Raw genomic sequence first — 18,525 nt, 5'->3', positions numbered from 1 at the left:
ACCAGAGAATGTGTTCATTAGTACACACTCTGTTTACGTCCCTATTCCCTATATAGGCACCCTATTCCCTATATAGTGGACTACTTTAGGCTCTGATCAACATTAGTGCACTATATAGGGAATCGGGGTGCCATTTGGGAATCATATTATATGAGCAATATCAGATCGTGTACATTCTAATGGGTAGATGACATGACAGACCTTTTACCATTAAGACCATCACTACCTTTATATTCACATACGGTCCCAAATGGCACCCTATTCCCTATATAGTGCACTACTTTTGGCCAGAACCCTATGGGCCCTGGTCAAACGTAGTGCACTAAATTGGGTGTCATTCAGGACTCAGAATACAATTTTTTTGTCAAACATCACATTCTCTGACACTTTAAAAGCTCATATTTGAGCTCATAGAGTAAACAACTGACGTTCTGCAAAAGGGAGAAATAGTGTCGGTCCTGAATGGTACCCTACTCCCTTTATAATGCAGTCCTTTTAACCAGAGCCCATAGTGAATGGTGTCCCATTTGACCAGAGCCCATAGTGAATGGTGTCCCATTTGACCAGAGCCCATAGTGAATGGTGTCCCATTTGACCAGAGCCCATAGTGAATGGTGTCCCATTTGACCAGAGCCCATAGTGAATGGTGTCCCATTTGACCAGAGCCCATAGTGAATGGTGTCCCATTTGACCAGAGCCCATAGTGAATGGTGTCCCATTTGACCAGAGCCCATAGTGAATGGTGTCCCATTTGACCAGAGCCCATAGTGAATGGTGTCCCATTTGACCAGAGCCCATAGTGAATGGTGTCCCATTTGACCAGAGCCCATAGTGAATGGTGTCCCATTTGACCAGAGCCCATAGTGAATGGTGTCCCATTTGACCAGAGCCCATAGTGAATGGTGTCCCATTTGACCAGAGCCCATAGTGAATGGTGTCCCATTTGACCAGAGCCCATAGTGAATGGTGTCCCATTTGACCAGAGCCCATAGTGAATGGTGTCCCATTTGACCAGAGCCCATAGGGAATGGTGTCCCATTTGACCAGAGCCCATAGGGAATGGTGTCCCATTTGACCAGAGCCCATAGGGAATGGTGTCCCATTTAACCAGAGCCCATAGTGAATGGTGTCCCATTTGACCAGAGCCCATAGTGAATGGTGTCCCATTTGACCAGAGCCCATAGTGAATGGTGTCCCATTTGACCAGAGCCCATAGTGAATGGTGTCCCATTTGACCAGAGCCCATAGTGAATGGTGTCCCATTTGACCAGAGCCCATAGTGAATGGTGTCCCATTTGACCAGAGCCCATAGTGAATGGTGTCCCATTTGACCAGAGCCCATAGTGAATGGTGTCCCATTTGACCAGAGCCCATAGTGAATGGTGTCCCATTTGACCAGAGCCCATAGGGAATGGTGTCCCATTTGACCAGAGCCCATAGGGAATGGTGTCCCATTTGACCAGAGCCCATAGGGAATGGTGTCCCATTAGGGACATCATGAAGCAGTAAAACCTCCCATCATGATCACAGTTCAGACACACAATGGCACATTTCCAGTGCTCTTATTTTGTAGTCGTCTTAGAGAGGACATTTATTTTGAAGCCACCCCCGTGTCTTCACCAGGAGATGATTGGACAGTGTCTCTCATGTGACACTCTTGGTGCCTCTTCAGCTGCCCTGACGCCGTGAACCCTTTCCCACACGCGCTACACAGGAACGGCCGCTCCCCTGTATGTGTCCTCATGTGTAGCTTCAGACTCCCCGGTGTGGTGAACCCCTTATCACAAACAGTACAAGGGTACGGCCTCTCTTTAGTGTGTGTGATCTGATGCACTTTCAGGTTGCCAGATTGGGCGAAACTGGTCCCACATATGGCGCAGATGAATGGTTTCTCTCCGGTGTGTGTCCGCTGGTGGCTCTTCAGGTCTCCAGCGCGCAAGAAGGTTCGGCCGCAGAAGGAACAGCAGAATGGTTTCTCTCCGGTGTGGGTTCTCTGGTGGGTCCGCAGGTTCCCCAGCTCCGTGAAGCTCTTACATTGGAGACAGATAAACAAAAAGACACAAAAACAAAAAGGGGAAGCATAGAAATATTGCACATAACGGATCTACCGCTTATAAGACTTGTTTTCAAAGAGAATGGCAAATCTATAACTCGCATTTCTATCTGAAATCTGTTGGTTCGTATGCAAAGCTACATAATGTAACTTTAATTGACACGCACCTTGCCACACTGGCAAATGTGGTAGGTCTTCTGCCCTGTGTGGAGCAGCTTGTGTTTCTTCAGGTCGTGGGCTCGGGAGAACTGTTTCCCGCACTCGGAGCATTGGTGTGGTTTCTCCTTCGTGTGTGTCTGCAGATGGGTCTTCAGGTTGCCGCGAATGGCGAACCCTTTACCGCATACGGAGCAGTGGTGTAGGTTCTCCCCTTTATGGATCATCTGGTGGCACTTGAGCGACTTGTATCAAATCAAACTTCATTTAGATCATTACTTACAACAAAATGCAGTGCAAAGTGCTTCCCATACATAAATCAATAAAACGTGAGAAAGATAAAACAAAACAGCAGACGAGGAGTAAATAGATAAATTAAGACAGTAAAACAACAACGAACCTTGAAGTAGGAGAAGCTTTTCCCACAGTCATTGCAGTGGTACGGTTTCTCCTCCCGGTGAGTCTGCTGGTGGTCTTTATAGTGGGCCAGCCGGGAGAAGCTTTTCTGACACTGGGAGCACTGGTACGGTTTCTCCCCTGTGAATAGAATAACTTTATTTTTTGATAAAGTTTATATTGATTTAAACTGGTGTTCAGAACAACGAGGTGGAAGCAGGCAGCAACGGAGTGAGGAGACGAGGAAACAGATAGGGGAGTTTTTCTCTCTGCGCTTAGTTATAATCAACTTAATGTTAAAAAAATATTGCAATAAAATAAGCTAATGCAATTGAAGGCATGTATCAAATACAGTTGAAGTCGGAAGTTTACATACACTTAGGTTGGAGTCATTAAAACTTGTTTTTCAACCACTCCACAAATTTCTTGTTAACAAACTATAGTTTTGGCAAGTCGGTTATGACATCTACTTTGTGCATGACAAGTACATTTTACAACAATTGTTTACAGACAGATTATTTCACTGTATCACAATTCCAGTGGGTCAGAAGTTTACATACACTAAGTTGACTGTGCCTTTAAACAGCTTGGAAAATTCCAGAAAATGTCCATGGCTTTAGAAGCTTCTGATAGGCTAATTGACATCATTTTAGTCAATTGGAGTTGTACCTGTGGATGTATTTCAAGGCCTACCTTCAAACTCAGTGCCTCTTTGCTTGACATCATGGGAAAATCAAAAGAAATCAGCCAAGACCTCAGAAAAAAATGGTAGATCTCCACAAGTCTGGTTCATCCTTGGGAGCAATTTCCAAACGCCTGAGGGTACCACGTTCATCTGTACAAACAATAGTACGCAAGTATAAACACCATGGGACCACGCAGCCGTCATACCGCTCAGGAAGGAGACGCGTTCTGTCTCCTAGAGATGAACATACTTTGGTGCGAAAAGTGCTAATTAATCCCAGAACAGCAGCAAAAGGACCTTGTGAAGATGCTGGAGGAAACAGGTACAAAAGTATCTATATCCACAGGAAAACGAGTCCTATATCGACATAACCTGAAAGGCCGCTCAGCAAGGAAGAAGCCACTGTTCCAAAACCGCCAGAAAAAAAATCCAGACTACGGTTTGCAACTGTACATGGGGACAAAGATCATACTTTTTGGAGAAATGTCCTCTGCTCTGATGAAACAAAAATAGAACTGTTTGGCCATAATGACCATTGTTATGTTTGGAGGAAAAAGGGGGAGCTTGCAAGCCGAAGAACACCATCCCAACCCTGAAGCACGGGGGTGGCAGCATCATGTTGTGGGGGTGTTTTGCTGCAGGAGGGACTGGTGCACTTCACAAAATAGATGTCATCATGAGGAAGAAAATTATGTGGATATATTGAAGCAACATCTCAAGACATCAGTCAGGAAGTTAAAGCTTGGTCACAAATGGGTCTTCCAAATGGACAATGACCCCAAGCATACTTCCAAAGTTGTGGCAAATTGGCTTAAGGACAACAAAGTGGCCATCACAAAGCCTTAACCTCAATCCTATAGAAAATTTGTGGGCAGAACTGAAAAAGCGTGTGCGAGCAAGGAGGCCTACAAACCTGACTCAGTTACACCAGCTCTGTCAGGAGGAATAGGCCAAAATTCACCCAACTTATTGTGGGAAGCCTGTGGAAGGCTACCCAAAACATTTGACCCAAGTTAAACAATTTAAAGGCAATGCTACCAAATACTAATTGAGTGTATGTAAACTTCTGACCCACTGGCAATGTGATGAAAGAAATAAAAGCTGAAATAAATCATTCTCTCTACTATTATTCTGACATTTCACATTCTTAAAATAAAGTGGTGATCCTAACTGACCTAAGACAGGGATTTTTTACTAGGATTAAATGTCAGGAATTGTGAAAAACTGAGTTTAAATGTATTTGGCTAAGGTGTATGTAAACTTCCGACTTCAACTGTACTTGCTTATACTGAAACTCCCAATGTCATATCCAACCGTTATACTAATTTAAAGCAATAGTCATGTGTGGTCACCTAGATGATCATTTCAGCACCGACTTCTTTATTCACTGAATCTCCGTTTGGATATTTGATAACAATCAGGCCGGGGAAATGTTAGCTAAGTGAGTGCTCATGATCATCTTGAATCTAGTTTGCTCATATATTAAATGATCAGAACATTTTGCCAGCGTGTAGCTTAACAAGTGGATTCTGCTCTTCTCTGGCGTAGCAGCCGGTCCTCCTCCAAACCAAAACACCTGTGCCTTGTCTGATAATCAGTCAATGAGATTTTATTCAACCGAATCGCTGTCTGTACACTGCCTTCAGAAAGTATTCACACCCCTTGACTTTTTCAAAAATGTTGTTACAGCTTGAATTGAAAATAGATTCAATTGAGATTTTGTGTCACTGGTCTACACACAATAACCCATAATGTCAAAGTGGAATTATGTTTTTAGACATTACAAATGAATACAAAATGAAAAGCTGAAATGTCTTGAGTAAATAAGTATTCAAACCCTTTGTTATGGCAAGCCTAAATACGTTTAGGAGTAAAACAAGTTAATGTGCTTAACAAGTCACATGGACTCAATGTGTGTGCAATAATAGTGTTTAAAATAATTTTTAAACAACTACCTCATCTCTGTATCCCACAAATACAATTATCTGTAAGGTCCTTCAGTTGAGCAGTGAATTTAAAACACAAATTCAACCACAAAGACCAGGGAGGTTTTCCAATGCCTCGCAAAGAAGGGCACCTGTTGGTAGATGGGTAAAAATGTAAAAAAGCAGACATTGAATATCCCTTTGAGCATGGTGAAGTTATGAATTACACTTTGGATGGTGTATCAATACACCCAGTCACTACAAAGATACAGGCGTCCTTCCTAACTCAGTTGCCAGAGAGGAAGGAAACCACTCAGGGATTTCCACACGAGGCCAATAGTGACTTTAAAAACAATTCCAGAGTTTAATGGCTGTGAAAGGAGAAAACTGAGAAATGACAGAGTGAAAAGAAGGAAGCCTGTAATGAATAAATATATTCTAAAACATGCATCCTGTTTGCAATAAGGCACTAAAGTAAAACTGAAATTAACTTTATGTCCTGAATACAAAGCATTATATTTGGGGCAAATCCAACACAACACATCACTGAGTACCACTCTCCATATTTTCAAGTATTGTGGTGGCTGTATCATGTTATGAGTATGCTTGTTATTGGCAAGGACTGGGGAGTTTTTTTTAGGATAAAAAGAAAAGGAATAGAGCTAAGCACAGGCAAAATCCCAGAAGAAAACTGGTTCAGTCTGCTTTCCAACAGACACTGGGAGATAAATTCACCTTTCAGCAGGACAATAACCTAAAACACAGTTAAAGTTTTGACTTAAATCTGCTTGAAAACTTGAAAATGGCTGTCTAGAAATGATCAACAACAAACTTGATAGAGCTTGAAGAATTTAAAAAAGAATAATGTGCAAATATTGTACAATCCAGGTGTGCAATGCTCTTAGAGACTTACCCAGAAAGACTCACAGCTGTAATGGCTGCCAAAGGTGATTCTAACATGTATTGACTCAGGGGTGTGAATACTTATGTAAATGAGATATTTCTGTATTTCATTTTCAATACATTTGGAAAAATATGTTTTCACTTGGTCATTATGGGTAGATGGATTAAATTGGTTAATTTCTCACCCATTTTGACTAAATTGGTTTATATGTATAATCTATCCACTATGGAGCTGTGAGAGTACGTCCTGTTTTATCTGTCTTAACGTAACTTCAATATAATCAACCATTCATTCATGTCATTGCACAGCAATCAAGCATTTTATATTAAAATGAAATAACAAAAGGGAGCCTTGAATAATTAAACAATAAATAACATGATTTTTCTGCCAAACATCTATTTGAATAAAAGCCCCGTGTTTTGAACGCATGTTTGATTAGTAAACAATTGGATCAGTTATGGGTCTACTTTGGAAAGTTTACAAGGTCCAGCGAGGCTCTTTAGCAGGGCAGTCACAGGGTGTATTTGGGTAGGATGTATCGGCGTTAACAAATACCACTGGAATATTGGCTTCTCCTGATACCCAGATGCTCTGCCTGTCGCGGTCTCGCGGATCATCATTCTCCCGAGTGCACTCAAGCCTATTCCTATCGCGATTTGAAACATTTCAAATCATCCCGAAAAAAATTACGTTTCATCATGACCACAAATTTCTCTGGCCCAGCCAATAATGGAATCCTGGCAGCTGCTGCGGCTGAGAGAGAAACGTAGTGGGCTGAAAAGGTGGGCAGACTTCCATTGGGTTCTCCCCCCTTAACACAAAACGGCAAGCCTGAAACCGTCGGGTTCGGGCTGAGAATGAGACCTCTACACAGAACACATACCAATGATACCAATGCAAAACATATACAAGATGAACATAAATACATTTTCAGTTAAAAGCCGGTACAAAACGTTCAGTGTCTTAGAGATAAACCTGAGAGGTAAAATGGCATATATTATATTAAATATATTATATAATTGACCTGTGTGGATACGCTGGTGGATCTTGAGGTTACCCTGCGCAGTGAAACCTTTCCCACACTCTGAACACTGGAACGGCTTCTCTCCTGATAGATAGACGGACAGACAGAACGTTTCAATGTCACAAATAACAGATTTAAAAACCACATTGAGGCCCAATCAAAGAGAGTTGAGACACTGATAACTTTTGAAGGCAATTATAATATCAATATACGTTATAATGCATTACATCATACTATCATTAACATAATGTATTTCACCTTTATTTAACCAGGCAAGTCAGTTAAGAACAGATTCTTATTTACAATGGTGGCCTACCGGGGAACAGGGGGTTAACTGCCTTGTTCAGAGGCAGAATGACAGATTTTTACCGCGTCAGCTCAGGGATTCGATCCAGCAACCATTTCGGTTACTGGCCCAAACGCTCTAACCACTAGGCTACCTGCCGCCCCCTCATCATCAACAACATCCCATGACATCATCCTCTATACACCTGGAAGAAGGAGCACCACACCTGTGTGGGTCATCTGGTGTTTCTTCAGCCCTCCCAGACTGGTGAAAGTCTTCCCACACTGGTGACAGACGTGGCTCACCCTCTCTCCTAGGGATGAGTTACAGGTACTGATAAGTCGATCAAGAGCATCCATATCGATTCCAACATTTTGTCATCTAAAATCATACATTTAAGTGGTATTTCCCATTGCTAAACATATTTTTGATTCAGCCCCCCAATAGATAGGTAAGCATGTACCACACATCTCTTACTATAATAATAATACATAAAACGGTTCAAATGTGACTGACCCTCTCTCCTGTGTGGATACAGATTTATTTAGCATTGACATGAGAAGACCTCTACACTTCACAGCACCTCTACTTATAGAAGTAGTTGGCGTCACTAAAAATGGTCCCAAATCCATCAAAAGCATACTGCATGATCTAGTGGATGTTGAGCTGTGATGTTATGGCAGGCATGGTCTGGTGGATGTTGAGTTGTGATGTTATGGCAGGCATGGTCTGGTGGATGTTGAGTTGTGATGTTATGTTATGGCAGGCATGGTCTGGTAGATGTTGAGTTGTGATAATTGGCAGGCATGGTCTGGTGGATGTTGAGTTGTGATAATTGGCAGGCATGGTCTGGTGGATGTTGAGTTGTGATAATTGGCAGGCATGGTCTGGTGGATGTTGAGTTGTGATAATTGGCAGGCATGGTCTGGTGGATGTTGAGTTGTGATAATTGGCAGGCATGGTCTGGTGGATGTTGAGTTGTGATAATTGGCAGGCATGGTCTGGTGGATGTTGAGTTGTGATGTTATGGCAGGCATGGTCTGGTGGATGTTGTGTTGTGATGTTATGGCAGGCATGGTCAGGTGTACAGAACTAGCTCATCCAAGTTGTCCTGAAATTGGCGCTGTGGTGCAATAAGGCTTGAGCACCACCATGGCTGCTTGCAGCTATATTCTATCTTGTAATAGTCTATGCCAAATACTGAAAAATAATAATAATAATTGTTCACAATAACCTGTGTGGATGGTGAGGTGTCTCTTCATGTCGTCTGAGCGTGAGAAACATTTCCCGCAGACGGAGCACTGATGGGGTTTCTCTCCGCTATGGGTCTGTGTGTGCCTCTTCAGGCTCCCCACGGTGATGAAGGTCTTGCCACATTGGGAGCAGGGGTGTGGCTTCTCCACTGCACTCTGAGCGTTCGAACTCTGTTCATTCTCCCCATCGAAACTGTCTGTGTCCGAGTTGGCGCCCCCTCCTGTTTCTGTGACAACACTACAGGTTAAATACTGTAGGAGACCGGGTGTATCTCTTAACCTCTTATGGCTAGGGGGCAGTATTTTCACAGCTAGATAAAAAACATACCCGATTTTAATCTGATTATTAGTCCTGCCCAGAAACTAGAATATGCATATAATTATTAGCTTTGGATAGAAAACACTCCAAAGTTTCTAAAACTGTTTGAATGGTGTCTGTGTATAACAGAACTCATTTGGCAGGCCAAAACGTGAGAAGATTCTGTACAGGAAGTACCCTGTCTGACCATTTCTTGCCCTTCTTTGTCATCTCTATCCATTACAAAGGATCTCTGCTGTTACGTGACACTTCCTACGGCTCCAATGGGCTCTCAGAGCCCGGGAAAAAGTTGAATGACGTAATTCAAAGCCCTGGCTGAAACACACGAGCGCTTTTGCTAAGTGGTCTATCAGAGGACAAAGGGCTTAGGCTCGTGCACTGGCCGCCCCCGCCTTTCTGTTTTTCCCTCTATTTACCAAAACACAGATTCCCGGTCGGAATATTATCGCTTTTTTACGAGAAAAATGGCATAAAAATTGATTTTAAACAGCGGTTGACATGCTTCGAAGTACGGTAATGAAATATTTAGAAATCTTTTGTCACGAAATGCGCCATGCGCGCGACCCTTATTTACCATTCGGATAGTGTTTAGAATGCACAAACAAAACACCGCTGTTTGGATATAACGATGGATTATTTTGGACCAAACCAACATTTGTTATTGAAGTAGAAGTCCTGGGAGTGCATTCTGACGAAGAACAGGAAAAGTAATCAAACTTTTCTAATAGTAAATCTGATTTTGGTGAAGGCTACACTTGGTGGGTGTCTAAATAGCTAGCCCTGTGATGCCGGGCTATCTACTGAGAATATTGTAAAATGTGCTTTCACCGAAAAGCTATTTTAAAATCGGACATATCGAGTGCATAGAGGAGTTCTGTATCTATAATTCTTAAAATAATATTCTTAAAATAATTGTTATGTTTTTTGTGAACGTTTATCGTGAGAAATTTAGTAAATTCACCGGAGGTTTGCGGGGGGTATGCTAGTTCTGAACGTCACATGCTAATGTAAAAAAGCTGTTTTTTGATATAAATATGAACTTGATTGAACAAAACATGCATGCATTGTATAACATAATGTCCTAGGGTTGTCATCTGATGAAGATCATCAAAGGTTAGTGCTGCATTTAGCTGTGGTTTTGTTTTTTGTGACATTATATGCTAGCTTGAAAAATGGGTAGTCTGATTATTTCTGGCTGGGTACTCTGCTGACATAATCTAATGTTTTGCTTTCGCTGTAAAGCCTTTTTGAAATCGGACAGTGTGGTTAGATTAACGAGAGTCTTGTCTTTAAAATGCTGTAAAATAGTCATATGTTTGAAAAATTGAAGTTTTCGGATTTTAGAGGAATTTGTATTTCGCGCCACGCCCATCATTGGATATTGGAGCAGGTGTTCCGCTAGCGGAACATCTAGATGTAAGAGGTTTTAAGATCAATGTTCTCTTACGTAACACTATAAACTATCAAAGTGGATACAACCAAAGCTTTTATCAGCCCCATGAATGGTTATTGTGGTCTGTGATTACCTGAGTTGGTCTCATCCCCGCCACCTCCCTCCTCCTCTGCATCTCTTTTAATAGAAAGCCCTGTTAAAACACAGATTCACATGAATAAAACAGATAATATCCATCAGAACCTCTACAACAGTCCAGCACAGGCAACCAGGCCACCGGGGGCCTGAGTGTCTGCTGATGTTTATTATTTCTGTCAATCAGTGTTTGATATAGACATGGGTAACCAGGAGTGTACAATAATGAGTGCAGAAGGTTAGGCGCCCCGAGGACTCTCTCCCCACCCATTCCAGCTAGCTACTGTCCTGCTACTACCCAGAGGACTCTCTCCCACCCCATTCTAGCTAGCTACTGTCCTGCTACTACCCAGAGGACTCTCTCCCCAACCATTCTAGCTAGCTACTGTCCTGCTACTACCCAGAGGACTCTCTCCCCACCCATTCTAGCTAGCTACTGTCCTGCTACTACCCAGAGGACTCTCTCCCACCCCATTCTAGCTAGCTACTGTCCTGCTACTACCCAGAGGACTCTCTCCCCACCCATTCTAGCTAGCTACTGTCCTGCTACTACCCAGAGGACTCTCTCCCACCCCATTCTAGCTAGCTACTGTCCTGCTACTACCCAGAGGACTCTCTCCCACCCCATTCTAGCTAGCTACTGTCCTGCTACTACCCAGAGGACTCTCTCCCACCCCATTCTAGCTAGCTACTGTCCTGCTACTACCCAGAGGACTCTCTCCCCACCCATTCTAGCTAGCTACTGTCCTGCTACTACCCAGAGGACTCTCTCCCCACCCATTCCAGCTAGCTACTGTCCTGCTACTACCCAGAGGACTCTCTCCCACCCCATTCTAGCTAGCTACTGTCCTGCTACTACCCAGAGGACTCTCTCCCACCCATTCTAGCTAGCTACTGTCCTGCTACTACCCAGAGGACTCTCTCCCACCCATTCTAGCTAGCTACTGTCCTGCTACTACCCAGAGGACTCTCTCTCCCACCCATTCTAGCTAGCTACTGTCCTGCTACTACCCAGAGGACTCTCTCCCACCCCATTCTAGCTAGCTACTGTCCTGCTACTACCTAGAGGACTCTCTCTCCCACCCATTCTAGCTAGCTACTGTCCTGCTACTACCCAGAGGACTCTCTCTCCCACCCATTCTAGCTAGCTACTGTCCTGCTACTACCCAGAGGACTCTCTCCCACCCCATTCTAGCTAGCTACTGTCCTGCTACTACCTAGAGGACTCTCTCTCCCACCCATTCTAGCTAGCTACTGTCCTGCTACTACCCAGAGGACTCTCTCTCCCACCCATTCTAGCTAGCTACTGTCCTGCTACTACCCAGAGGACTCTCTCCCCACCCATTCCAGCTAGCTACTGTCCTGCTACTACCCAGAGGACTCTCTCCCCACCCATTCTAGCTAGCTACTGTCCTGCTACTACCCAGAGGACTCTCTCCCACCCCATTCTAGCTAGCTACTGTCCTGCTACTACCCAGAGGACTCTCTCTCCCACCCATTCTAGCTAGCTACTGTCCTGCTACTACCCAGAGGACTCTCTCCCCACCCATTCTAGCTAGCTACTGTCCTGCTACTACCCAGAGGACTCTCTCCCCACCCATTCCAGCTAGCTACTGTCCTGCTACTACCCAGAGGACTCTCTCCCCACCCATTCTAGCTAGCTACTGTCCTGCTACTACCCAGAGGACTCTCTCCCACCCCATTCTAGCTAGCTACTGTCCTGCTACTACCCAGAGGACTCTCTCTCCCACCCATTCTAGCTAGCTACTGTCCTGCTACTACCCAGAGGACTCTCTCCCCACCCATTCTAGCTAGCTACTGTCCTGCTACTACCCAGAGGACTCTCTCTCCCACCCATTCTAGCTAGCTACTGTCCTGCTACTACCCAGAGGACTCTCTCCCACCCATTCTAGCTAGCTACTGTCCTGCTACTACCCAGAGGACTCTCTCCCCACCCATTCTAGCTAGCTACTGTCCTGCTACTACCCAGAGGACTCTCTCCCCACCCATTCTAGCTAGCTACTGTCCTGCTACTACCCAGAGGACTCTCTCCCCACCCATTCTAGCTAGCTACTGTCCTGCTACTACCTAGAGGACTCTCTCCCCACCCCATTCTAGCTAGCTACTGTCCTGCTACTACCCAGAGGACTCTCTCCCCACCCATTCTAGCTAGCTACTGTCCTGCTACTACCCAGAGGACTCTCTCCCACCCATTCCAGCTAGCTACTGTCCTGCTACTACCCAGAGGACTCTCTCCCCACCCATTCTAGCTAGCTACTGTCCTGCTACTACCCAGAGGACTCTCTCCCCACCCATTCTAGCTAGCTACTGTCCTGCTACTACCCAGAGGACTCTCTCCCACCCCATTCTAGCTAGCTACTGTCCTGCTACTACCCAGAGGACTCTCTCCCCACCCATTCTAGCTAGCTACTGTCCTGCTACTACCCAGAGGACTCTCTCCCACCCCATTCTAGCTAGCTACTGTCCTGCTACTACCCAGAGGACTCTCTCCCACCCCATTCTAGCTAGCTACTGTCCTGCTACTACCCAGAGGACTCTCTCCCACCCCATTCTAGCTAGCTACTGTCCTGCTACTACCCAGAGGACTCTCTCCCCACCCATTCTAGCTAGCTACTGTCCTGCTACTACCCAGAGGACTCTCTCCCCACCCATTCCAGCTAGCTACTGTCCTGCTACTACCCAGAGGACTCTCTCCCACCCCATTCTAGCTAGCTACTGTCCTGCTACTACCCAGAGGACTCTCTCCCACCCCATTCTAGCTAGCTACTGTCCTGCTACTACCCAGAGGACTCTCTCCCCACCCATTCTAGCTAGCTACTGTCCTGCTACTACCCAGAGGACTCTCTCTCCCACCCATTCTAGCTAGCTACTGTCCTGCTACTACCCAGAGGACTCTCTCCCACCCCATTCTAGCTAGCTACTGTCCTGCTACTACCCAGAGGACTCTCTCCCACCCATTCTAGCTAGCTACTGTCCTGCTACTACCCAGAGGACTCTCTCCCACCCATTCTAGCTAGCTACTGTCCTGCTACTACCCAGAGGACTCTCTCTCCCACCCATTCTAGCTAGCTACTGTCCTGCTACTACCCAGAGGACTCTCTCCCACCCCATTCTAGCTAGCTACTGTCCTGCTACTACCTAGAGGACTCTCTCTCCCACCCATTCTAGCTAGCTACTGTCCTGCTACTACCCAGAGGACTCTCTCTCCCACCCATTCTAGCTAGCTACTGTCCTGCTACTACCCAGAGGACTCTCTCCCACCCCATTCTAGCTAGCTACTGTCCTGCTACTACCTAGAGGACTCTCTCTCCCACCCATTCTAGCTAGCTACTGTCCTGCTACTACCCAGAGGACTCTCTCTCCCACCCATTCTAGCTAGCTACTGTCCTGCTACTACCCAGAGGACTCTCTCCCCACCCATTCCAGCTAGCTACTGTCCTGCTACTACCCAGAGGACTCTCTCCCCACCCATTCTAGCTAGCTACTGTCCTGCTACTACCCAGAGGACTCTCTCCCCCCCCATTCTAGCTAGCTACTGTCCTGCTACTACCCAGAGGACTCTCTCTCCCACCCATTCTAGCTAGCTACTGTCCTGCTACTACCCAGAGGACTCTCTCCCCACCCATTCTAGCTAGCTACTGTCCTGCTACTACCCAGAGGACTCTCTCCCCACCCATTCCAGCTAGCTACTGTCCTGCTACTACCCAGAGGACTCTCTCCCCACCCATTCTAGCTAGCTACTGTCCTGCTACTACCCAGAGGACTCTCTCCCACCCCATTCTAGCTAGCTACTGTCCTGCTACTACCCAGAGGACTCTCTCTCCCACCCATTCTAGCTAGCTACTGTCCTGCTACTACCCAGAGGACTCTCTCCCCACCCATTCTAGCTAGCTATTGTCCTGCTACTACCCAGAGGACTCTCTCTCCCACCCATTCTAGCTAGCTACTGTCCTGCTACTACCCAGAGGACTCTCTCCCACCCATTCTAGCTAGCTACTGTCCTGCTACTACCCAGAGGACTCTCTCCCCACCCATTCTAGCTAGCTACTGTCCTGCTACTACCCAGAGGACTCTCTCCCCACCCATTCTAGCTAGCTACTGTCCTGCTACTACCCAGAGGACTCTCTCCCCACCCATTCTAGCTAGCTACTGTCCTGCTACTACCCAGAGGACTCTCTCCCCACCCATTCTAGCTAGCTACTGTCCTGCTACTACCCAGAGGACTCTCTCCCCACCCATTCTAGCTAGCTACTGTCCTGCTACTACCTAGAGGACTCTCTCCCCACCCCATTCTAGCTAGCTACTGTCCTGCTACTACCCAGAGGACTCTCTCCCACCCATTCTAGCTAGCTACTGTCCTGCTACTACCCAGAGGACTCTCTCCCCACCCATTCTAGCTAGCTACTGTCCTGCTACTACCTAGAGGACTCTCTCCCCACCCATTCTAGCTAGCTACTGTCCTGCTACTACCCAGAGGACTCTCTCCCACCCATTCCAGCTAGCTACTGTCCTGCTACTACCCAGAGGACTCTCTCCCCACCCATTCTAGCTAGCTACTGTCCTGCTACTACCCAGAGGACTCTCTCCCCACCCATTCTAGCTAGCTACTGTCCTGCTACTACCTAGAGGACTCTCTCCCCACCCATTCTAGCTAGCTACTGTCCTGCTACTACCCAGAGGACTCTCTCCCCACCCATTCTAGCTAGCTACTGTCCTGCTACTACCTAGAGGACTCTCTCCCCACCCATTCTAGCTAGCTACTGTCCTGCTACTACCCAGAGGACTCTCTCCCCACCCATTCTAGCTAGCTACTGTCCTGCTACTACCCAGAGGACTCTCTCCCACCCATTCTAGCTAGCTACTGTCCTGCTACTACCCAGAGGACTCTCTCCCACCCATTCTAGCTAGCTACTGTCCTGCTACTACCCAGAGGACTCTCTCCCCACCCATTCTAGCTAGCTACTGTCCTGCTACTACCCAGAGGACTCTCTCCCCACCCATTCTAGCTAGCTACTGTCCTGCTACTACCCAGAGGACTCTCTCCCCACCCATTCTAGCTAGCTACTGTACTACTCACCCGACTTCACTGCTTCTCCTTCCTCCTCATCCATGTCCACTTTCACAACGTTATGCCCTGGTGGAGAACACACGATACAGTACTGAAAACAGACAGTAGTACTGATGAAAGACCAGCACTATGAATAGGCTAGCCTGACTGAAAACAGACAGTAGTGATGAATAGGCTAGCCTGACTGAAAACAGACAGTAGTGATGAATAGGCTAGCCTGACTGAAAACAGACAGTAGTGATGAATAGGCTAGCCTGACTGAAAACAGACAGTAGTGATGAATAGGCTAGCCTGACTGAAAACAGACAGTAGTGATGAATAGGCTAGCCTGTCTGAAAACAGACAGTAGTGATGAATAGACTAGCCTGACTGAAAACAGACAGTAGTGATGAATAGACTAGCCTGACTGAAAACAGACAGTAGTGATGAATAGGCTAGCCTGACTGAAAACAGACAGTGGTGATGAATAGGCTAGCCTGACTGAAAACAGACAGTAGTGATGAATAGACTAGCCTGACTGAAAACAGACAGAAGTGATGAATAGGCTAGCCTGACTGAAAACAGACAGTAGTGATGAATAGACTAGCCTGACTGAAAACAGACAGAAGTGATGAATAGGCTAGCCTGACTGAAAACAGACAGTAGTGATGAATAGGCTAGCCTGACTGAAAACAGACAGTAGTGATGAATAGGCTAGCCTGACTGAAAACAGACAGTAGTGATGAATAGGCTAGCCTGACTGAAAACAGACAGAAGTGATGAATAGGCTAGCCTGACTGAAAACAGACAGTGGTGATGAATAGGCTAGCCTGACTGAAAACAGACAGTAGTGATGAATAGGCTAGCCTGACTGAAAACAGACAGTGGTGATGAATAGGCTAGCCTGACTGAAAACAGACAGTAGTGATGAATAGGCTAGCCTGACTGAAAACAGACAGTAGTGATGAATAGACTAGCCTGACTGAAAACAGACAGTAGTGATGAATAGGCTAGCCTGACTGAAAACAGACAGTAGTGATGAATAGGCTAGCCTGACTGAAAACAGACAGTAGTGATGAATAGGCTAGCCTGACTGAAAACAGACAGTAGTGATGAATAGGCTAGCCTGACTGAAAACAGACAGTGGTGATGAATAGGCTAGCCTGACTGAAAACAGACAGTAGTGATGAATAGGCTAGCCTGACTGAAAACAGACAGTAGTGATGAATATGCTAGCCCAGGCCAGAGAAATTCCAGTCCTCTGGGGCCTGATTGGTGTCACACTTTCCCCCCCCATCCTTAGCTAACACACCTGATTTAAACTAATTGCATTTTTTAACTGAAGATCTGATTAGGTGATTATTGGAGTCAGGTGTGTTAGCTGGGGCTGGGGCAAAACTGTGACATTAATCAGGCCCCAAGGAATGGAATTGCCCAGGCTAGCCTGACTGTAACAGACAGTAGTGATGATGAAAGACCATCAGCACTATGAATAAGCTAGCCTGACTGCCAGTCTGTTTCTGCGCTCTTGTCAAATCACACTCCATAAGGAGTTGGCAAGATAAGGGAAACAGACTGGCAGTCAGGCTATGAATAGGCTACACAGCACAGAGTTTATTGTAGCCCAATATTGACTTGACTCAACACCTGAACTTACCATAGTCTACAGCATCGCTATCCTCTTCATCAGCCTCCTCCTCGTCATTACCATCATCATCTTTGACAGCCACACTGAGTTCCAGTGTTTGACTGCAGTCCTCCAGCTTCCCTGACGCCATCTCTAGACCTCGCAGGGAGCTTCTCGGGACTGGATCACTAGAATACGGGGATTCCGGATCAGACATGGTGCCACAGTCTTAAATATGAAGAGGACATTGGAGATATGTGATCGATCAATCTATTCAGAAAACATACGGACGTCTAGCTATCTAACGTCGTTATTGTATCAGATATGAGTCTACGCTTGCTAGTTCACTGCTTGCAGAACATTGGAGCAAAAACAACGATCACTGATCTAGTTAAGGTTAGCTAGTTACTGAGACGGGAATAGCCTTAACATTTTGTAGCTTCTACATCGGCTGTGGTTACTGACTAGGTGGATGACGTGAAAAGAGCTATAGACGCAACCTAGCTATCTCGACTTGACGCTTCCCTGGCTGGTAGTCGTTCTACACAGCGGCTAGCATGCGCTACCGTTGCCGATACGTCGGGTAGTAGCTTAAACACTGATATAGCATGTTGGGTTCACATTTCAACGTTATAAAGATTACCTGGGATAGGTTTTCTTCAATTATTTGACATGGAGGAGGGTCGGGGAATCCAACTGTAAACTTCCGTCTGTATGAGGAAAAATGTTTGTTCACGAGCATCAAGTATGCGCAGTCTTTGCGCTTCTCTCACTCTGGATTGTTTTATTATTATTTTACTAGGCAAGTCAGTTAAGAACAAATTATTATTTACAATGACGGCCTACCAGTCGGTAGAGCAGTATACTATTCGGCGTACTGGTATTGGTGTAAATAGGAGATATATTTAGCAGATGCTCTTATCCAGAGCGATTTACAGGTGCAAATAGGCGGGACTTCTCCATGACTTAATTTAAATCTAACACACTTCTAGAAAATGAATGTGTCTAAACTACTTGGTAAGCTCCACATTTTTAAATGTCTTTATTTTTAAGGATAATTGTACTGCTGGATAGGCCTCATCTTGGACAACCGAAATAATCCCCAAAATTGCCACCAAGGTGAATTCATTTTATTTTAGCATTTATACACTCCACATGTTAAGTCTCTGGGGCGGTTTCCCAGACACAGATCAAGCCTAGTGCTGGACTAAAAATCACTTTCACTATAAATTCTCCATTGAGAATGCTTTTTAGGACTAGGCTTAATCTGCGTGTGGGAAACCGCCCCTTAGAGAACCCCA

At 45.6% G+C, this 18,525-nt stretch overlaps 1 protein-coding gene across 2 annotated transcripts; it reads right to left on the bottom strand.

The window, feature by feature from the left end:
• Positions 1 to 1,389: 1,389 nt before the first annotated feature.
• On the bottom strand, positions 1,390 to 17,968 carry LOC115178366 (zinc finger protein 501). Of its 2 annotated transcripts, none has more exons than XM_029739523.1 (10): positions 17,868 to 17,968; positions 17,255 to 17,412; positions 15,628 to 15,684; positions 10,528 to 10,587; positions 8,664 to 8,909; positions 7,656 to 7,742; positions 7,144 to 7,227; positions 2,610 to 2,746; positions 2,221 to 2,454; positions 1,390 to 2,029 (listed from the first exon to the last, which is right to left on the bottom strand). In XM_029739523.1, exons 2-10 carry the CDS (start codon positions 17,373 to 17,375, stop codon positions 1,592 to 1,594), a joined length of 1,464 nt encoding a protein of 487 aa, XP_029595383.1. In that variant the 5' UTR covers positions 17,376 to 17,412; positions 17,868 to 17,968; the 3' UTR covers positions 1,390 to 1,591. The 2 variants fall into 2 exon arrangements, with proteins under 2 accessions (XP_029595383.1, XP_029595382.1); XM_029739522.1 differs by having other exon boundaries at positions 17,255 to 17,452; positions 17,868 to 17,959.
• Between the last annotated feature and the right edge of the window lie 557 nt (positions 17,969 to 18,525).

The sequence above is a fragment of the Salmo trutta genome, chromosome 38 (genome assembly GCF_901001165.1).
Source record: "Salmo trutta chromosome 38, fSalTru1.1, whole genome shotgun sequence".
Classification (NCBI taxonomy): domain Eukaryota; kingdom Metazoa; phylum Chordata; class Actinopteri; order Salmoniformes; family Salmonidae; genus Salmo; species Salmo trutta.
Note: the sequence above shows the minus strand (reverse complement) of the source record. Positions and strands in the feature narration are given on the sequence as shown.